The 21,553-nt window shown below is 53.8% G+C and overlaps 1 protein-coding gene across 1 annotated transcript; it reads left to right on the forward strand.

The window, feature by feature from the left end:
* The first annotated feature begins 613 nt into the window (after nt 1-613).
* DCPS (decapping enzyme, scavenger) lies at nt 614-21,048 on the forward strand. The gene is made up of 6 exons (XM_054087042.1): nt 614-832; nt 3,519-3,687; nt 12,300-12,445; nt 16,008-16,121; nt 19,688-19,798; nt 20,719-21,048. Exons 1-6 carry the CDS (start codon nt 659-661, stop codon nt 20,983-20,985), a joined length of 981 nt encoding a protein of 326 aa, XP_053943017.1. The 5' UTR covers nt 614-658; the 3' UTR covers nt 20,986-21,048.
* Nucleotides 21,049-21,553: the final 505 nt, after the last annotated feature.

The raw sequence follows: 21,553 nt of genomic DNA on the forward strand, positions 1-21,553 counted from the left end.
ACTATTCTATGAACTGGGATGGAGATGGAGACAGGGACGATGATGGGGATGATGATGGGAACGGAGATGGGGACAGGGATGGAAGCTAGGATGGACATGGGGATATGAATGGGGATGGGGACAAGGATGGGCACTGGGACACCCTGATGTCTGCACTGCTCAGCACCCAAACCCTGAGCTCCAGCATCTGGATGGCTTCCCAGCTCCCCAGTCCCTTGGTAAGCAGGCAGCAGGCAGGGGCAGTAGGGGAGGCACCGGTGGTGCTTTTGCCGGCTTTGTTGGAACTGCGAAAATGCAGAAATTTTATTTATTTATTTATTTTAATTTTCACTTTTAAAATTTTGTGGGTTTTTTTTTTTAATTTGATATTTTTTTCCCATTTTAGATTTTTTTTAAAACTCTGGGGTATTTTACCTCCCGTTTGGGGGTGTCTCTCCGGGTTGACGGGGTTAGGAAGGTGCTCGGGGAGAGGGGAGGTGACCCCGAGTTGGGGGGACAGGGCAGGCGCCCCGCACCCCGAGGTGGAGTTGAACCTCTGCGCCGCAGGGGGCGGGCGCTCCCAATGGTGCCTCTCTGCTCCACGCACTCGTTGGCCCGGCGCCTCTCTGCCCCGCGTTCTCGTTGGTGCCGCGCAGGCGCAGCGCGGGGCGGGTCCGCCATGGCGGAGACGCCGCGGCCCAAGAGGAAGCGGGAGGAGGAGGAGAAGGAGGCCGCGTCCCACGATGGAGCCGTCGCCACGGCTGCTGCTCCCCCGTTCCCGCTGGCGGAGCTGCGCGTGCGGCGTGTGCTGCGGGAGTCGGCGCGGGACAAGGCCGTGTTCCTGCACGGGGAGGTACGGGGGGGGGTCGGGCCCAGCGCCGCCATCCCCTTTGAGACGGACTGGGGGCGCCGCTCGCCCCGCGGCCATCAGGGCCGGCCCGGTATCATCGCCTCTTACCCCGGCTCAGCGTGGCTGGGGGCAACCCAGGTCACGCATTTCCTCCCCTGGTCCTCACACGCTCCCGGCTACTCCTCCCCCTCGCCACCCTACTCCCCACGATCTCAGGTCACACAGTGACACCCCCCCAGGCCACCCCCCCAGATCACACCCCACTCAGATCACGCCCCTGCTTACATTGTCCCTCCCAGGTCACACCTGTCCCAGGTCACACACACGAACTGGTCACCCCTCTCCCCTCCCGTCCCCCGACCCTACACAGCCTCTGTCACCCCGTGCCCCCGGTCCCCACATACCGCCGGTCTCCACCCCGCCCCCCGTGATCCCCTGCCCCACACAGGCCACATACCCTCCCCCCCAGGTCCCCACATCCCAGGTCACACAGACTGGTCACCCCCTCTTCCCCCCAGGTCACACGTTCCTCTCCTCCAGGCCCTCACACGCCTCTGGTCATGCCTGCCCACTGCCCCAGTCCTCACATGCCAGGTCACACCCCCTCCCAGGTCACACTCCCTGCCTCAGGTCACACCTTCCCCCTCCCAGGTCACACCACCTATGTCTCTAGGTCACACCCTCCCCAGGTCACCACCCGCAGGTCCTCACATGCACCCCCCACCCCACCCCCCGGGGTCACGCCCTGCCCCACTCTCCCCAACCCAGGTCACACAGACACAACTTCTCAGGTCACTCTGCCCTCCCCCTGTCCCCCCTCCCTCTGTCACCCCACCCTCAGGTCACTCCGCCTCTCAGGTCACCCTTCCTCGCAGCACATACAACCTCCTCCAGGTCCCCCCTGCCCCAAGTCACTCACACACACACACAGAGGTCACCCCTCTCTTCCCCTGGCCACCCCCCTCCCCCGTCACACCCCATCCCTTCCCATGGGAAAGGCCCTTGGGTTGTTGGCTGATAGTAGCTGAACATGAGCCAGCAGTGGCCCAGGGGGCCAAGAAGGCCACCAGCTCCTGGCTTGGATCAGCCATGGGGTGCCCAGCAGGAGCAGGACAGGGATTGTCTCCCTGGACTCGGTGCTGATGAGGCCACACCTTGAATCCTGGGTTCAGTTTTGGGCCTAAGAAGGGCTGGAGTGCATCCGAAGAAGGGAATGGAGTTGGGCAGGGTCTGGAGTCCAGGGGTTCTGGGAGAAGCTGAGGGACCTGGGGTTGTTGAGTCTGGAGAAGAGGAGGTTTAGGGGAGACCTCATCACTCTCCACAGCTTCCGAAAAGGAGGTTGTGGTGAGGTGTGTGCTGCGTTCTTCTCCCCAGTAACAAGGGACAGGATAAGAGGCAATGGCCTGAATTGTGCCTGGGGAGGTTCAGATTGGATATTAGGAAAAAATCCTTCATAAAAAGTGTTCTCAGGCCCTGGCAGAGGCTGCCCAGGGAAGCGGTGGAGTCCTTATCCCTGGAGGGATTTAAAAGACTGGTGGATGAGGTTCTCAGGGATCTGGTTCAGTAATGGACAGGTGCGGTTGGACTTGATGATCTTGGGTCTTTTCCAACCAGACGATTCTATGATTCTGTTCTTTAAATTCGTCAAGGTGAGTGGCAGGAGGCAACTGTTCTTGGTGCCAGCATGCTGGAACTGTTATTTCAAGCCCTGGGTCATTTTTGCTTATCGATACACTTTGTTGCTTTTAGTACTGAGAGTGGGTTTGTCGCATTTGATGGATAAGGTGGCAGTGAATTGCAAGGAAGATGCTATCTCTGGGGCTGTAAATAGGTTGGGCCTGTCAGTCAGACACTAGGAAAGGAAATCTGGAGTAACTCTTAAGGTTTTATGGCTGGGGAGGCCGGTGGTGCTGGAGCCATGCAGCTGCCTCAGCTTCTGTCTCCTGGAGCTGCACATCCAAGCAGACAAAGAGGCCGGGCAGTTTAAGACTGGTTCTGTTTGAGGGCGGTTGGATGAGGGGCGGTGGGTGGCTCCCCTGGGCACAAAGCTGCTTTGCTTTGACCGGCAAGCAAAGCAGAGTGGGAGCCCCAAAGGAACCCTTTGCTCTTCCCATGTGGTGTACAGTGAGGCCTTGCTGGGCTCCGGTGCAGAGGGGAGTGATTCCAGGCTGTGCTCTGCTCCCCTGCCTCCCAAAGCCAGCACACTCTGGCCACATCGGGATTGTGGTTCCTTGGAGCATGGCAGCAGCACTCCCTGCTCCAGAACAGCCTGAACCCCTCTGCCTGCTTCTGCCCCCTTCCTGACCCACTGACTGCCTGGCCAGTGGTCCTGAGTCACTGTGGAAGTGTCTGAGATGAAATCAGGGGTGTGGGCCAGTGGGAATGCAGCAGCGGGCGGTGAGAGCGTCTGGGGAGGTGCAGATGGGCCGGGATATTGTCTGCATCCTGTGTTCCCCCAAAACAACATCTGGCTTCCCTGATGGGGTGCAGATTCCTGCTGTGCTTCAGGGCAAACGGACCTTTATTTTTGGCCGAGTGCTGCCCCTGGGACTGGGCTTGCATGCGAGAACTGAGGGGCTGCAGCGTGTGTCCTGTGTTTCTGGGGTGGATGTGTTCAGGGCCTGGCCTTGTACTCCCCAGCAAGTGCTGGGTCCATTGTGGCTGACAGCTTTATCTGTTCTGATTCCAGGTGACTGGCCCCTCTGGAGAGGTAATGAATGCCGTAGTCCTCCTGGAAAAGACTCCTTTCCAGGAGGAGAAGATATCAGAGCTGCTGAAGAAGCACATGAAACTGGAGCTGCAAATGCGCAATGACATTTACAGCACGTACCACCTCTATCCTCCCCCGGAGCTGAGTGGTGAGTGCTCCTGGTCTCATGTGGAGAGTCCTGGGAGGGTGGTTGGCTCTGTGGCTCGGCTGTGGAGCAGCGGCTGTGGCTGGGATGGCAGCCGGCATGTGTTGGCTGGCGCCAGATAGGGGATGCAACGAGACAGGCAAGCACCACTGCAGGACCCGACCTTGCCAGCCCTCTTGTGGTTTGGCTGACAGCAGCTGCCCTGGCCAAGGTGGGGAGAGCAGTGGATCGCTGCCAATCTGTGGGAACAGATTGCTCCTATGGCTTTGGATGCTGCCGTGTTCCGCCCCCTTTTCCTGCCCTGTCAGACACCTGGCTCAGCTCATGACTAGCTGGCCTTTAAATGGCCATCACTTGGTTACTTGCAGTCATCTGCCTGTGCTTTGATTTAAGGCTAAGAAGGGCTTGCAGAGCTGAAAGTTTTCCTTGTGCGTTTTTTTTTTTAGTGGTGGCAGTTAATCCAGTAATGAATTGTCTCCTCATAAGGTTTATAGAATTGTAGAATAGTTTGGGTTGGAAAGGACCTTAAAAGACCATCTAGTTCCAATCCCTCCGCTATGGGCAGGGACATCCCACTGGATCAGGCTGCCCAAGGCCCATCCAACGTGGCCTTGAACACCTCCAGGGATGGGGCAGCCACACCTTTCATGGGCAACCTGGGCCAGTGTCTCACCACTCTCATGGTGAAGAAATTCTTCCTAATGTCCAGTCTAAACCTGCCCCTCTCCAGTTTGTACCCGATCTCCCTCGTCCTATCACCACAAGCTTTTATGAATTGTTCCCTTCCAGCTTTCTTGTAGCCCCTTTCAGATCACTGTAAGATCTCCTCAGAGCCTTCTCCAGGCTGAACAAGCCCAACTCTCTCAGCCTGTCCTCGTATGGGAGGTGCTCCAGCCCTCCGATCATCTTTGTCCATCCTCTGGACCCGTTCCAACAGCTCCATCTTCTTCTTACATTGAGGATTCCAGAACTGGACACAGTATTCCAGAAGAGAGGAATAGAGGGGCAGAATCCCCTCCCTCACCCTGCTGGCCACGCTGCTTTGGATGCAGCCCAGGACGTGGTTGGCCTTCTGGGCCACGAGCGCACATTGCCGGCTCATGTTGAGCTTATCATCAACCAGCAAAACCTGGAAACCTGTTTACCTGGAAAACAGTCTCTGCAGCGCATGTGTCAGCTTCTCCTCACCCGGGGCATCCTGTCCTGTGCTTTGCGTTCGTTGCTTGGTGTGGACAGGCAGCAGCATGTTTGCAGGGAGGGAAATGCTGGGAACCACCTGGCCTCTGCCTTTCCCGCCTATCCTGGTGATTTCACGCATCCCTCCTTCAGGAAATAACGGAGCATGGCGAGGTCAGGTGAGCAGGTTGCAGAGCTTCTGTGGAAGGCTGTCATGCTCTGAGCCAGATTCTTGTCGTGGCAGAAGGGCATCCTGTGTTTGTGGCTTTGTGGCCGCTGCTGACAGCGGGTCTGCTCTTCTGGCAGGTTGGGCTCTTCCGTGTGGTGCTGGAATGAGTTTAAATTCTAGGAGTGCAGTGATTATTTACGTTGACGCTTCCATAAACACAATGACAGCCAAACGAGTTTAACGGGATCAAAACTAATCAGAGTGACAGTCTGAAGTAAGGTGTTGTTGCGGTCACAAATAAAATTTTCAGGGTATTTGATGTGCTTTCCCCAAAATGTTCTTCTTTTAGTGTTGTATCCATGGTGCAGGAGAAAGCAATGTCTGGCTTTGGGAGTTTGCGGGTTGTACAGAGCACCTCGTGTCCTGCCAGGGACTCAAAGTTGGAGGTTGTAGTGCTACCAGCTCATGTATTAGTGGCAGGAGAACCCCATGGCACCGTGGTGGTTGCAGTTGCCCTGTGTGGGAAGCTGTTCGAGCCATGCTGCCCTGGCTGGACAGACTCGGCTGCGCTCCCGGCAGCGTCTTGCAGCTATTCCCACGAGGTGGCATTGCAAGGCTGAAATCCCTTGGGTCTGTCCAGCTGCAGCCCTGCTGGCATTTGACTTCACTGTAGTGCTTTGCTGCAGCGCTCTGTAACTCCAGCGTTACTCGAATAGCAACAGTTTTATTTGATTAAAGGCTTACGCCGGGTGTTTTCCAGCCCTTGCTGGGGTGAAAAAGCTGTTCAAGAGTTGCCAGTCTATGTCAGTGCTGTGACAGGTCCTGTTTTTTCTGAGAGGCTGGAGCAAAACCAGGTGACTCTGGGGCTTTTCACATCCTGTTAAACAAAAATCTTTGCTGGGGTTGTTCTGGTTCGCCTGTTTCTGTGCTGTGACTGCCCCGTGCAGCCACGCAGTTTGTTTCACGGATGGCTGAGTGAGCATTCGTGCTGTTCCTCTTGCAGGTTGGAATGGGGAAAAGCGTCCGGCTTCCTTCTGCTAAACTTTATCTTTTCAATTGCTTTGAAAATAGTCTTTGAAAGGCAAGTTTTGCAGGAACATCACACAGCGGTGCGTCTTTGCTTCCCAGCCCTCTCCGTGGCATCACTGCGCCTGCTTGGGGGCACTGTGGGCCTCAGTGGGGCCCTCCAGGTTCCCAGCTTAGAGGACTGAGTGAGGAGGCTTCTTCCTTCAAAGTAATTCCAAGCCATGGAGCGGGTTTTGCCCACACATTGCATGAGCCACTGGCAGGCAGCTGGGCTGGCACAGAAGGGGAAGGAAATTGCCCTTCTGAGCGGAGCCATGGCCCAAGCAGGGAGTTGACATGAGGAATGCAGCTCATAAACCTAGAACGAAGGAGAAATTTCCTGTAAGGCTGCAGGCAATGTCAGGGCTTGGGAGAAATCCCGGGACGCCCAAGTGGTCGTGTGCAGACCTGGTGGATTTGTCTTGGCTGTAGGGTGAGAGAGATGCAGGGTTTTGTCTCCTGGTGCTGTAGGTTTGCCCCTGGTTAACACTGCGGTCGGAACGCGGTGCAGAGTCGTCAGGCTCGGGCATCGAGCAGTTCCTCCAGAAAGTCCTGGGTCGCAGTGTCATGTGGAGGAAGAACTCACCCCGGGGATTTCACAACATCCTGGGCAGCCCCCGCGCTTAGCTTCTCCCTTCCTAAAGGTGAGGTAAACCTCCGGGCTGAGGAGTCGCGACTGCAGGTGCCTTGCAACGTGGGGCGCGTTGGCAGCGTGAGGAGCTACCCCCAGGTGCCTCTGCCTTGTTGAAGCGCGTTTCTCAATGCCGCCTTTGTGGTCCAGCATCCCCGGGGGGCTCCTCATTCAGCTGAAGTTTCTGGATAGCTGGGAGTGGATGTTTTTTCCCCATCTCTCCGCCTCCTCATTTTAAGTGAGTTGGATGCTGTTCCCTCTGTGGAGTCAAGCTCATTCCGTAATTCCGTAACACAGGCCCCGCGCGATGAAAGCTCAATTTGTCTTGGTGGTGAAAGAGTCCATGGGGCTGGGCCAGTTGCTTTGTTTGCGTGATGAGGGCAGAGAAAGGGAGGCCAGAGGAAGCACTTTGCCTGAGCAAACAACTCCCCTCTGTCCTGGGAAGTGTAATTTCTCTCTGGTGCGGCTTAAAGATGTGTTATTTAGGCTGAGAGGGCAGTGGTGTGGAGCATGGGAAGACAGTGTTGGTCAGAAAGGAGACTTCATACGTGTCTTGCTTGTCTCGTGGGTTTTACTGGACACCAGAAGAGAGGTGTCAGGCTAAACCAGGACATAACACGTGGAAATCAGCTTAATAATGGTCAGAGTTCATCTGAAGGGTGACCCCAAACCACCTGCTGGCGAGCAGAGAGTGTGTGAGTGTGTTTGTGAGAAGGAGTGGTGTCTGAGAGAGTGCCCTCTGGTCGGAACTGTGCAGCTCCTGGCAAAGGCAGGCAGGTGTCACTCATTTTCAGGCCAGTTGCCAGATATTGCCTTGATTTAGGAAGCAGCTTACACCTAGAGGTGTGAGATGCCAGCAGGTGAAACCCCAGCTCTGAGAATCTTCCTCACCGGGAGAGCAAAGGCTGCTTTCCTAGCAGGGCAAACGTTTTTTTTCTGACAAAGGCTTGACTGCAAAAGCCGCATAGTTCACATAACACATTCCCTGATAACATCCAGCTCCTGGTGGTGCTTGTGCCCATTTAGCCAGGAGAGCTTGCTGCTTCTAGCCAGAAGCAGCTGCCTCTTGCTTGGCTGCCTCCACCAAAGTCGTGCTGGCGTGGGTAAAGGACTCTTTGTCAGTCCTTGAAGGAGTCTTTACTCTCTGGGCACGGCTCATCCCTGTGCTGCAGGCTGAAGCTTCTTAAAAACATGTGAAAATGAGCACATAGGGAGACACTGTGGCTCCCTCTCTCTGACATGGGGTGGAGAAGTTGTGGGAGAAATGAGAGAGCGTGGAGGGAAAGTATTCAGTCATGCAGGAAGTGATACACATCCCTGCCTTCCTGGGCCTGGTGGCAGGCAGCGAGGAGCTGGAGAAACCTGCAGGAGCTGCCCAGGGAAAGCTGGTTTATCTCCCAGCATTGCCACACACTTTCCCTGCCTGCAGGGCTCACCCAACTAAGGAAACTTTGCACTTGCACTGGCATAAAAGTCTGGAGCCTGGAGTGGTGGGAGCCGTCGGGTGGTGGATGCAGAAAGAATGGGAGGACTGGTTTGGGGAAGGTGGAATGTGTTGCCCTGTTTTGCTCTGGTTTTTTTTGCTTGGGAACCTGCAGATTCCCTCTTTGCCATAGCTGTTGCTGCTGGAACCCACCAAGCCTTTGTTCGCTGGATGAGAACCAGGGGCCAGGCAGTGTTTGGCAGAAGTCCCCGTCAGCGCTTGGCTTGCCCTGGCTTGTGCCGGTCTCAGACACTGGGAGCTGTTGGAGCTTTGTCCTTTTCTTGTGAGCTTTGCTTTCGCTCCATAACAAGAGCCCTGGCTGTACTGGCCTGGGGTGGTTAAAATCAGATGTTCACTTGCGACTGCTGGGCAGTTGTGGCCACAAAACTGAGCTGGTGAAGACGGAGGAAGGGAGAGAGGTCGTGCATCGTTGTGCTTGGGACTGCTTCAAAGGAGATGCCTGGCAATGGGAAGCCATCGCGGAGACGTGTGCACAAGGAGGGAGGGTGCATGTGGTAAGAAAACTTGGGAAAGTGTAAATACGACTTTCTCTGCTGCTTTCTGGGCTTGGCACCTTCCTGCCTCTGAGTGTGAGTGGATCAGGGAGATTGTAAGGCAAAACTCAGCTTTCTGCTATGAAAGGAGGACAAAGAGCCCCTTCCCAAAGGGAGGAACAGGTTGTTCCTGCCCTGCCTGCTTCTCGTGGCTTCCCAGTGTGTTTAAATCTGTTTAAAACAAAACTGCAGTGGACTGACTTAATGGTGCTGAATGGGATCATGGAATCATGGAAAGGTTTGGGTCAGAAGGGACTCTTAGCCCATCCAGTCCCACCCCCTGCCATGGGCACGGACACCTCCCACTGGATCAGGGGCTCCAAGCCCCATCCAACCTGGCCTGGAACCCCTCCAGGGATGGGGCAGCCACCACTGCTCTGGGCAACCTGGGCCAGGGCCTCCCCACCCTCACAGCAAAACTTTTTTTCACAAGTTCTCATCTCAATCTCCTGTCTTTCAGCTGAAAACGCTTTCCCCTCATCCTCTCCCTGCATTCCCTGATCAAGAGCCCCTCCCAGCTCTCCTGGAGAGTTCTGGAAGCTGCTCTAAGGTCTCCCCAGAGCCTTCTCTTCTCCAGGCTGAACAACCCCAGCTCTTTCAGCCTGTCCTCGTAGGGAGCACAGTATAGTAACTTGTTTTGTCCTCCCCTGTTGGTGACAGCTTTCTCCAGGCCTTTTTTCCATGATATTCCCAAACTGACCAGAGGATTTGGTTTTGGTTTTTTTTGTGTTTGTGTTGTTTTTTTACTCTTGTTTTTAGCAGGAGAGAAGTTGTTTTGTTTCTGGTCAATCCAACCTTCCTTTTCTCCTGGACGGGGAAAGAACGGTGCCGTGCATCCCCTCAAAGGCCCTTTGCAGGGCTAACTGCCGTATTGGCTGTTGCCTGTCCTCACAGTCCCTCTGCCTCCTGCCCATTAAATTCCTTCAATTAAACTTCCTTTCTTATAACCTCCAGTTCACTGGTGATCAGTCCTGACTTCCAGAGTAAGGCCCAGGTATTCCAAGGCATCCCTGTGCTGTTGTTGAGGAACACACTGACTGACATGACTCAGACATAAGCCCGGACAATCCCTGACCCTTCAGCGAGTTTAAAGACTCACATCACCTGTCCAGCAGTTCTTCACCCCATTCCCAGGCCAGGATGGCTTTCGGCTGCCCCGTGGTGTACAGGGCGCGGCGCAGTGATGCCCGTGGGCTTTGCCAGGAGCAGGAGCTTGGACGCAGCTGCTCGCTGGCCATGCCAAGGTTTCCTGGTGAGCCTGGTCTCGCTGTGGATGTTCTCTGCGGCTGAGCCCAGCCTTAGCCAGGATTTTGCATCCGGTACGCGGGCCCCTAATGATCATTGGGCTCTGGGCATTTATCAAACAGCTCCTCTGGCCATGGTGATTTATGCTAACGAGCTTTGCTGGGGTGTTTGAGGCTTGATGAGACCTCTGGAAGGGAAATAATGCTTTGCGAACCACAGCCTCTCCCTGTCTCTTCTCCCAGACATCTGCTCGCCTGCAGCTGCACGTAGAGGGTTTCTCTGCTCTCGCACCGGATTTGGCGTCTCCCAAGTGGCTCTCCCACTGCAAGCAGCCGCCCCGGATTGAGGGGGTGCTGGGATGCCAGGAGGGAGCTCTGCACCCCCCTCCCAGCCAGCTCACAGACGATGGTTGTCACCGCTCTTGCACAGAGCAGGTGCTGCTGCTGGCCCTGCTCCCGAGCTGGGCTACGGAATTAAACTGCAGCAGTTTCGGCCTCAGGCTGGACATGGTATTTTCTTACCTTTGGCCTTTTTTGTGCTCTTCACAGCACTTTGCTGGTCTCTTTCAGTGAGGAGCAGAGCTGCTACAGCCTTCCCTGTTTTTTTTTTTTTTGCTATTACATCATCCCACTGGAAGTGCTCATTGAGTCCTGGAAAACAACCTTGTTTGAACATGTGTGTGGTGGGAATCAGCCCAGACTGCCCTTGTGGTTTGCATTTTCATATTTCATCTTACCAGCATTTTCCTGTGGATTTCATTAAGCTGGGTTTGGCATGAAAGGAAAAGGCACTGTCTTATGCAGCACTGACCTTAAAAAAACAGCAACCAGAAGACTAAAAAAAAACTCAAACCCACCCTAAATCCGAGCTTTAGGAACAAATATTTCTGGTCCATGTCTGGCTGGTGTATATCCTTATATAAAGTGGGAAGCACGGCTCTTTGGTACCCTGTGAGTGTAGCCCTTGGTGTCCATGTGCATGGCAGACCCTGGGCACAAGCTGCAGTGTTTGTGGTGCCCCAGCCCCTTCACTCCAGTCCAGTCAGTTGGGTTTTGTGCAGCCTCATGGGATTTTTCCTTTCATGTGTGAAGTTTTCTAGCGGTTTACCTTTAGTTGGGAAGATTGTGGCGCTGCTGGAGCCCTTGGAGTCATGGCAGGCTCTGGATCGTACAGCCAGTCTTGGCCGAAGCAGGATATTTTTCCCCTGCAGGTGAGATTTGCTGCTGCTGTGGTTGGAGCTGCCGGGCTGACAAAGCACGCACTCGCGTCCAGTTTAGTGCCTCAGAAATGAGACGGTCAAGTGTTAATCTCTGAGGCAGTTAAGTGTTAAGTTGTTTTCCTCTGGTTGGCAGGAACAGCTCAATGCGCTCTATCGCTAGTGCAGGGGAATCGCCCAGCTCTCTGCCCTCAGCTCGTCCTGTGCCCACTTAACCCCTCAGCCTGTGTCGTTTGCTTAGGAGTCATCCCTGTGCCCTTGACCTGTGCCTCCTGCGCTCGGGGTCGGAGGACATGCATCCCAACAGCCCCTCCCTGGCTTTCCTGGAGCCCCTTTCAGTACTTAAAGCAGCTCTCAGGTCTCCCTGCAGCCTTCTCTTCTCCAAGTGGAACAACCCAAGGTCTCTCAGCCTGTCCTACTTGGGAGCACAGAATGACATGTTTCATCCTCCCCTGTTGGTGACAGCTGCCTCCTGTGCCCTGTTAACCCCTCAGCCTGCGTTGTTTGCTCGGGATCGATCCCTGTGCCCTTGGCCTCTGCCTCCTGTGCTTGGGGCGGGAGGACAAGCGTCTCAACAGCTGAGGACTCTGCAAGGGAGCTGCTCCTTTTGCCGGCCCCACTGCTTGCAGCTCATGCAACATCTGCTTTTGTGGCTGTGGATAGTTGCTGGGTGCTCGCTCGATGACATCCTGTGAGCTTCAGATTTCAGCTTGTGGAAGATGCACCCCTGCCCCTGGTCCTGTTTCTGTCTGTGATGTTGGCTGCACATTAGCTTTTCCCTGTGAGCCCTGGCTCTGCTGTGATATTGCTAATAGGTCTGAAAGAGCGAGTGTGGGAAAAGCCTTTCAGACAGCAAACTCCTCCACTGGAGCTGGATAAGCGCCCTGGCTGTGTTGTCGGCTTCTCCTTCCCTGAGCAAAGCCGCGGGAGCCAGGGAGGTTCTTCCCCACCCGGCTATTTTAGTGGAATCTTTTATACGTGTTTGTGTGGTAGGGAAGGCAGGATTGTTGGAGACCAAGGGGAAGTAATGTGTTTCTTTTCTGTGACAGTAACTGAGTAAACCTTTTTGTTCCCAGAGCTGAAAGCCACCGTGGTGTACCCTGCCACTGAGAAACACCTCCAGAAATACCTCCGTCAGGAAGTGCACCTCGTCCGTGAAACCTGGGAGGATTACAGGAACATAACGCTGCCCTTCATCCAGTCCCAGAGTTTCAGCATCCAGGTACGGGCACGACTGCTTCTCTTTTGCAGAGATAGATGCTTCTGGTCTCCTCCCTCAACACGCTGGGCTGTTGGATATCTCCTCTGAAGCCTGAGCTGGAGGCAGAAGAGTCAGGAGCACTGTCCCTGTCTCCGTGGTGGTTTTCTCATCAGTGTGTGGTCAGCTCTGTGGTTCCAAACCCTCGCATCAAACGGGGCAGCCTCTTCTCCAGGGCGGCGGGTGCAGATTATTTCTGCTAGTCCTGAGCTGTGATGCTGCCTGCTTTGCTGAATGCATCTCCGCATCAGTCGGATTTTCTGGAGGCTGCCTGACCTTTGGGGTAAGCTCAGTGAGGCTGAACAGGGCTCTCTTTCTCTTCAGGTGTTCTCATCCTCTTGTCCTCTAGGGCATCCTTCTCCATCTTTGTGGGAAACTATTTGTCTTGAGGATGGACCTGAAGTCGCCTTTCTCAAAGTTCCTGGAGACGTTCTGTGCCGAGGCGTTCCTCCTCCTTTCCCAGGGCGACTCCCTGGGCGTTGGTGCACTTTGTTGGGCTTTTGGGAGTCTCCTGGGTGTTGTGGAACTGGGAAAGGACAGATTGTTCTTAGATTCCTGCATCACAGCTCACTCCTCAGGCTTTGCTTATTGCTTCTCTGCCATTCAGCCTTTTGGTCTGTATTGCATGGGGTGAAGCTGTGCTTTTCCTGTCTTCCCACACAACAGCAATGGGCTTTTTCCCCGACCATTCGTCTCTCTATCTTTCTTCTTTAGGCATCAGTTCATGCCAGTCTGTGCAGAAGGGGGAATAGACTAAATCCTGGGCCTGCCGAGGCCATCTGTTAAAAAATAACCCCCTTTATCTCAAGAATACCCCAAACCAGACCACCCCAGGCCTTTCCCATCTCTGGTTAACCAGCAGTAGGACAGCTGTTGGCTCACTGTTGCCGTGCCTATTTTCTGAATGCTTGCAGACGAGCGTGAATCCTGCTCTCTGCTACTGGGACCAGCAGCACTTCGCAAGCTGCAGCAGGCACACAGTGTCTCCTTGCCCACCTGCTTTTCTGTGTTCCATCACCCGGCTTTCTTGCTGGCAGCAAGGCTGCAGCAGCAGCAACCGATAGGCAGCATTTATGGCTGGAGAAAGGCAAGAGCGTGTTTTTACCAGACTGCTGCCTGCATGGGTGTTTCCTCCATGCTTCAGCCCCGAAGGCTAAAGTCTGCTTGAGCTCTCACTCTGCCTCTTCCACAAAACGCTTGTGAGCTGATTTCTGTACATGGAAACATGGTCCTGGGGACCATCAGGAGAAATCATGGTCTGCGCAGTCAGTCCTTGACCTCTGGAGTTTGATTGTGTCTTTATCCAGCTGGATTTGACGAGCGGAAGGAGAAATGTGAAGGGTAACAGGAATGAGGGGATGACAGAGGCATCTCTGTTGTCTTTGTTTTCTGCTGGAGGAGGCACAACATGGCTGCTCTCCACAGAATGGCTTTATTGTGGTGCGAGGCTCTGGACATGTGTTGGCCCCACTGGGCTTGTGCTGGAAGCAGCAGGAGCAGTCGGCTGATGAGCTGCGCATCCTACGAGGCAGCGCTGGGCTTGAAATGCAGCTTCTCTGGCCGGGGAGCTTGTTTGGGGCTTGTTTCGGGCACTGACAGCTTGACCCTTGGGAAAAGAGCACACATGAGAAAAACTCAAACCCTAAGGGCAAAATTTCATTTCCTGCTGAGCTTCCTGCCCTGCTTTTCTTCCAGAGTCACAGAGCACAGCGGGCTTGTGCCGTGCTGTCCAAACCGCTTTGTGAACCTGCGCTTCTCTGAGACGGTGTTGCTAGCAAGAAAAGGCCAGACATTTGAGCAAAAAAACAGATCAAGGGAGAAGGAGTTGGTTTCTCCCAAAGGATCCATTCAGGTCAGTTCACAATGATCCTAAGTTTTGATTAGATTAATTAAACTCTTGGCAGAGTGTGTCTGGAGTGTCTGATGTGCGCAGCACCCACAACCCAGCTCATTCCGTGTGTCTGCAAGACCGACTGCACCTTCGCTGCCCACTTAGGGTTTTGTGCCTGAATGTGATGGGAGAAATGATGGTTCAAAACATTTTCAGCTTCCAAGCCCTGGCCATTTCCTGCTGCCTTGTCCAGTCTTCCAGGGGGCCTGGCTGGGGACCTCTTTGCAGTCCAGTGCTTACGCTGGGCTGAGGCTGGACTGTAAAGTGCGTTTTGGGGGACAGAGAAGGGTGGTCGAGCTCAAGTAGGAAGCTAGGAAGAGCAAAGGCGCTTTCTGCTTTGTCACTTATTCCTGTATTCCTGGTCTCTTCCATTCCATAGCTGGAACTCCTCCCTGGATGGTGCTTTGCTTTGAAGAGCAGCACAGGGCAATAACCAGAGCAGGGATTATGGGCAGTGTGAGGGCCCAAGCTTTAAATAGAGGGGAAGAAAAGCAATGAGGTATTTTCTCATTGGTCAGGAAACCAAGGACGTGCATTGCCCAAGGGAACACAGGCCTTTCGTGTTCACCTGGTGAGCACTGGCTGCCAGCAGCTGGAGCTGTATCCAGCCTCAGGCTTCTAGCAGTCTGCTCCTTCCTCTTGGGATGGGGGAAAACTCAGCAAAGTTCCCTTCCTGGACCTGGCTGTAAAGGTGTTGGTGCAGCCTGGGAGGTAGAAAGGTGCAAACAGCCCTGTGATGTTAGGGAGGTGTCTGCTGAGCCCCACTGGAGCTGGCTTCCACTACTGCCGGCCTCACTGAGGTCTGGCGTGCTCAGAGTTGCTTGTACTGGTGGCTGAGCTGTCAGAATGCCTGGACCTATCTGCTGTTGGCCAGTGGGAGTGTGGAGGAGGAATGCTGCTGCACCTCAGGTTGTTTGGTGCTTGCAGCAGCTCCATCTGGCCACGTTCAGCAGCCAGGTCTGGGTCCACGCTACTGGAGCCCATCCTGGAGGACAATCTCCAGATCCTCTCAGGGTAAATACTGCTGTTCCTGCTGTGGGTGAAACCCCCTCTGTCCCACACCTCCCCCAGTTGTGCCTGCTCCTTGTTTCTGCGAGGAGAACAAACATCCCAGAATCTTTCAGGCAGCTGGCAGGGCCACAAGGAGCTGCCCCATCTCTGCAGAGCTCTTCACAGCCTGGAGTTTGGTGTCGGAGCGCTTCGTGGATAATGAGCTACAAATATTAACTGCCAAGAAATTATTTGGTCATCGTAGAATCGAGTTGTTGGGGTTTCCTTGTTTCATATTCTGCTTTCAGCAACTGTGTGCTCATCCATGAGATTGGATAAATGTGCCTGGGTGCTGTTTTTTTTTCCTCTGCTGGCTTTAAGCTGAAAAAGGGGGGATTGAAGTGGGATCTTAAGAAAAAATATTTTCCTGTGAGGATGGGGAGGCCCTGGCCCAAGTTGCCCAGAGCAGTGGTGGCTGCCCCATCCCTGGGGCTGTTCAAGGCCAGGTTGGATGGGGCTTGGAGCCCCTCAGTGGGAGGTGTCCCAGCCCATGGCAGGGGTGGAACTGGGTGGGCTTTGAGGTCCCTGCCGACCCAAACCATTCTGTGATTCCATTCTAAGATAAATTGCTTGTTTCTCTTTCAGTGGGTGTACAATATCCTGGAGAAGAAGGCTGAGGCTGATCGCATCATCCATGAAAACCCAGATCCCTGCAATGGCTTTGTGTTGGTTCCTGATTTTAAGTGGAATCAAAACCAGGTTTGTTTGCTCTTCTGATATTTTGAAGGGATGCGGCTTCCCTGAAGGCAATCCAGAAGAAACATGCCCTTTTGTGCTACTCACAGCATGCTGAAGGGCTGCGTGGGGGAATGTTTCCCTGCTATTCTCACTGTCAGTCATTGATGACATTGCCAGGGTCTTTATTGTGGACACTGCAATGCCCAGGTCGCTGCAAAGCCCAGGCTGCGCTTACTGCTGCCAGGGGATTTATTTGTCCGCTTCGCTCTCTCATTCCTGTGTCAGCCCAAATGTTGCTGTGGACTGTTTGAACCTCAGTCCAGCTGCGGATTTCTCCCTGCTGAACGCGTTTGGTCTTTTTTTTTTTTGCAAGCCTCAGCTGTAGGTGCCAGCCAGGCAGACGTGTTGTCCTTCGGTTGCTGCAGTTCGCTCTCCTCCACCCAACATAAAGCAGATGCCATCAGCTTCTGAGCAGCTGCCTGAGCCCTTGTGGGAGCTGCCACTCGCTGAAGTGCAGAGGGGTTTAAGCCCAGGGTGTAATCCTAAATGGAGAGGCTCATTATTCCCTTGGGCTCCAGCCCATTTTGGTCTGTACTTCTGGAGATGTGCCTGGAGAGGTGAAACTCCATGCGTGTACCTCTTGAAGTCAGCGTAGTCAAAAAAATCCCATCCGTGTTTCTGATCCTCAAAATGCTTCTGGTGGCTGGGGTGAAGGTATGAGTAAAACTTGAAAAAGGGGATCAAAAAGTAAAGAAATGGGAACGTGAGCTGTTTGAGGGCAGCACAGTTCTGTGTTTCTGTGCTGGGAGCACCCATTTCTGGCCTAGTGCAGAGTTGCTGAGAGGAGTGAGTTGGGAAGGATGGGGTGAATACATCACTGCAGGGTGGTTTCTGGCCACAAGTGCTTTTGCACATCACCTGCTCCAAAAATCCCTTGTTGAACTGTGAGGGGGGTTGAATTCCTGCTTGCTCACTGGAAGGTGCAACCTTCTTCCTGGAGAGACTTTACAAAGGTTGCAGTTGTACTTGCGCCACCATGTTTGTTCAGTGACCTTTACTTTCAGGGTGGCAATATTGAGGGATGTAGAAAGCTCACCTCACCGTCCCTTTCCTTGCTTCTAGCAAAGCCTCAGTGCAAATCCCTGCTCGCTGCATCTGAGCTCCACAACTGTCATCAAGACTGGAGATAGGTGGGCCAAAAATTGTGCTTCAGCTCCTCTAGAGAACTGTTGTATCCATGTGTTGCAGCGAGCATGGTCAGGGAGTGCTTAAATGGTAGGATTTGTCTTTAGGAGAGATTTCCCTGTGCGCTGCTGTTACCTCTTAGTGTGCTGAACAGGATCTTCCTGATTTCTTCCCAATGGCTGCTGGCTGAACCGGAGCGCTGTCATCCCGGGAGCCATGTGGGACTTCTGCGTTGCCTGTCTTTTTCCCAGGCAGGTGAGCCAGCATCCCAGCGAGGGCTGTTGACTCCTGCCTTTGAGCCAAGGAATCTCTTCTTTGCTGTGGGTGATGCTGAGCCAGAGCTGATCCCGGCAGCCCCAGGGCTACAAGCAGCGCTTCTCTCTGCGTCCCACCGAACAGGCCAGGCTGCTCAGTGAAATTAGGGAGGGAGACAGTCCTCCACTTTGAAGTTCCTTCCACAGCATTGCCTTGCGCTGGCTGAGCACCTTGCTGCAAGGGCTGCGAACTCACCTGGAATTGCTTCAGGTTGGCTGATGAGAGGAAGATCTCTCACTTGCAGCGTGAAGTCTGCGTGCCCATTGCTGGCCTTGGCCTCCTGGGTGCCACAGCAGCTTGGAGGGTGGCTTCGGTTGGTTTCTTGAATTGGATTTTTTTAAATCTGCTGGGTGTGGGGTTTTTTTCCATTTCTTTTGAGTTGGTTTCAAACCCGCAAGAGCCCTGAGGGGTTGCCTGAAACCATGCCCGGCATGACATCATTCAAGGCCTTTTTAGCAACAGGCTTATTTGTTTCAAACAGCAACATGCAGATGTTGTTCTAAGGAGAAGAGATGTTTGCTTTTCCTCCCACCAGCCAGCCCTGATCCGAAGAGGACAAGCTGATACGATGCCTTTTTCCGGAGCTGTGTACAGGCTGCTTTGGGAATCACAGCGACCCACGAGCATGGCTGTGCTGGCTGGGTGCAAACAGCAGCTTTGTGTTCTGAGAGCACTGAGATGGGGTCCTGAGAGCAGCGTTTGGCACAAGCATCAGTTTCTGAATAGCCAGATGGGTTCCTCACAGCCCTGAGAAGATCTACAGGGTCCTGAGTACCTAAGCCTTTCACTTTGCAGTGTTTCTGTCCGAAAGCTGCTGGCTGAGCTGAAGGAGATGGGGAATTTTACTTTTATTTAAGTGTAGTGATCCACAACCCTGCCTCTCGTTAAACATTGAACTCTGAGTGCCTTGGGAGATGCCAGAGGGCTGGCTGAGAGCTGCTGAAGAGCCATATTTTACCACACCGGAGTTGTCTGGTGACTGATTAAGTCTTGAAAATAGTTATTTATGGAACTGGTGCGACTGGAAAGTGGCTGGCTGTTTGCACAATGGAAATACAGGAAGCTTTTCACTTGGAAAAATGTACAGTCACAGTGTCGGCTGCTGCGATTCACTGTAAATCCTCGTCTGAGTGTGGTGATAAACCACTCGCTTGCTCTGCAAAAAAGCTGCGTTTGGCCTGGCGTGGGGGTTGTTGGTGGAACCCACAGCCACCAGAGCTCAGTTCCCCCCACCAGCACCTCGTCCACCAGCCTCCATCTGCTCCAGGATGGTGTTTGTGAGATGCTCAAGGGGATGTTGGGAACATGCCAGGGCACAGCAGGTGCTGGGAGTTCAGTAGGGAAGGCTGGATTGATCGATCAGCCTTCAAAGCTGAGGAGGTATTTGTCATCTTGGTGTGAAACTCTCTTCTTCTCGGTCTTCCTAGGCAAAACCCAGTGTGTCCAAAAATGATGCTTTGAGGCGCAGTGACTTTGCAAGTGCGACTGGTACTGGGAGATCCTTACTGGATTCAACCAGCCTGGGTATGGGTCAGACAGGACGGCAGCAGCAACTTTGGAAGGACGTTGAGGCATTGGAGCATGTCCAGAGAAGGGGAATGGACCTGGGGAAGGCTCTGGAGCAGAAATCCTATGAGGAGTGGCTGAGAAACCTGGGGTTGTTTAGCCTGGAGAAAAGGAGGCTGAGGGGAGACCTCGTCACTGTCTACAACTTCCTGAAAGGAGGTTGGAGCCATGCAGGTGTTGGTCTCTTCTCCCAAGTGATGAGCAATTAAACAAGAGGAAATGGCCTCAAGTTTCTCCAGGGGAGATTAATATTGGGTATTGAAACAATTTCTTCACTGAAAGGGTTCTCAGGCAGTGGCAGAGGCTGCCCAGGGAGGTGGTGGAATCACCATCCCTGGAGGGATTTAAAAGCTGAGGTGCTCAGAGATGTGGTTTAATAGTGGACAGAGATGATCTCCAAGGTCTTTTCCAACCAATCCATTCTATGATGCTATGGTTGGTGTGCCACACCTAAAGCACCGCTGCCTCCACCTGCTCTTCCTGTGGTCACCTTTGTCACCATCCTGTCTCCCTCCCCACAGCTGGATGACCTCTACCTGATCGCCCTCGTCCACAGACGGGATATCAAGTCACTGCGTGACCTCACCGCCGAGCACCTCCCGCTGCTGAGGAACGTCTTGCAAGAAGGCAAAGTAAGTGCGAGGCCAGTCTGACACTGCTGTCCTGGCCAGGGAGAGCGCAGCCTGTCTGCCACGAGGTCACAGTTCACAGCCCATGCATGGCATCTCTGTGGAGACCAGCAGTCAGGAGATGATGTTCTGTTGTGAGCTGGGGGCTGTGCTGGGCTCTGGCATCTCTGCCCAGAGACTCCTGTCCCTGCTGCTCCATCAGCACCTTCCCCTGGGGCACTGGGAAGCTGCACAGAGGTGCTTGGTGTTTCTTCATTATTTGGGAGCCGCAGAAGGCGAGCTCTGCCTTCCTCGGGTCAATCACATCCTTCCCAACCCATTGACTGTTTCCATGAGCTGATGAGTTTTTTCCAGCCCTGTTGTGGGGTTTGCTCAGTAGATGGGTGTGCGATAGCTTCTCTTTCCTTCACCATGTTATAAGTTTGAAAAGTAATTGCACTGGGGAAAAAGATTAATTAAGAGATTACTCAGGGGACTGCAGTGTGCTGAGCAGAGAACCAAGGCAGCGTGCCGGAGCTCGCCGTTGCCGTTGATATTTTTAATTACACCGGCTGGTAACAGGATCCCTGTTTCTTGCTGAGTGAGCCGAGGCGATAAGGGTGGAATGGAAAATGATACAAGTGGAGAGCACGTCCCGTCACGGAGGGAGAATCGTGGGGTGGCTGGAGGCATCGCTCCATCCCTGCAGGGGCTGTCAGAGAACGAGGAAGAGCTCTGTCCTTCCCAGCTTCTCCCGCTCCCTTGCTGTGAGGATAGAGGAAGCAGAAATCACTTCTGCCTTTCTCTCTGCCTTTTGTGCCATCTGGGGATGCTCCTTTCTGTCCATTGCCAGGTCTGGCTGTCCATGCTCTGCCTGCCTCGAGCTGCCCATGCCCTCACTGTGCATTGCTAAATCCTGACCCGTGGGGTTTTTGTCTCCTTAGGAAGCTGTAGTGAAGCGCTTTGGTGTGCCCGGATCCCAGCTGCGGATCTACCTGCATTACCAACCCTCCTACTACCACCTGCACGTGCATTTCACCGCCCTGAGCTACGACGCGCCGGGCAGCTCTGTCGAGAGAGCCCATCTCCTGGCAGATGTGATCGACAACCTGGCGATGGACGCCGCGTATTACCAGAAACGGGCTTTGACCTTCCCCCTGCGGGCTGACGAGCCCCTGCTAAAGAGATTCCAGGAGGCAGGGACACTGTGAGCTGGCAGAGATGCTTTTGTATCTTTGTATTTTTAATAAATGCCCATTTCGAGGTGTTTTTTTTTTAAAAAAAATATTTTTGGTGCTTTTATTTTTTTTAACTCTGGTTTTGTACAGATTGGGGCTGACAGCCCAATTGCTATGGAAACAGTTTTTTTTCTGCTCTAGTCAATTAAAACCTGGGCTGAGTAACCTGTCTGCTGGTGTTCACCAGGATTGTGGCACTGGACAGGGTGCCTTTGGGAGGTAGCACGCACAGGGGTTTTGGGCAGGAGGATCCATGGGCTTCCATCTTCACTCAAAAGACAGCCCAGACAACCCAGGAAAACCTGCCATCCTCCAAAAGCTTCCCTTATTTCCCCAGAATGTTCCCCCTGGAGTGGGATTGCAGTTTACCTGGGGCAGGGAGGAGTTTCTTCCAGATAACTGGAATGATTCACCGAGGCCCTCCTGGCCAGCCACAGTGGGCTCTGGGAAGGGAGCGTGACTGCGCGTCCTGCTGGATCCCTGGCCTCTGAGCCAGCTCCTTTACCTGCCTGTTGGTCATGGATCCAGCTTAAATGAGCTC

Source organism: Cuculus canorus, chromosome 23 (assembly GCF_017976375.1).
Source record: "Cuculus canorus isolate bCucCan1 chromosome 23, bCucCan1.pri, whole genome shotgun sequence".
In the NCBI taxonomy this organism is placed as follows: Eukaryota; Metazoa; Chordata; class Aves; order Cuculiformes; family Cuculidae; genus Cuculus; species Cuculus canorus.

Excerpts from the sequence above, each read along its gene's own strand:
- DCPS (XM_054087042.1), top strand. The coding sequence starts at position 659 with ATGGCGGAGACGCCGCGGCCCAAGAGGAAGCGGGAGGAGGAGGAGAAG. Across the intron at positions 3,688-12,299 it reads TCCTCCCCCGGAGCTGAGTG|AGCTGAAAGCCACCGTGGTG; the intron begins GTGAGTGCTCCT and ends TTTTGTTCCCAG. Across the intron at positions 12,446-16,007 it reads CCCAGAGTTTCAGCATCCAG|TGGGTGTACAATATCCTGGA; the intron begins GTACGGGCACGA and ends TTTCTCTTTCAG.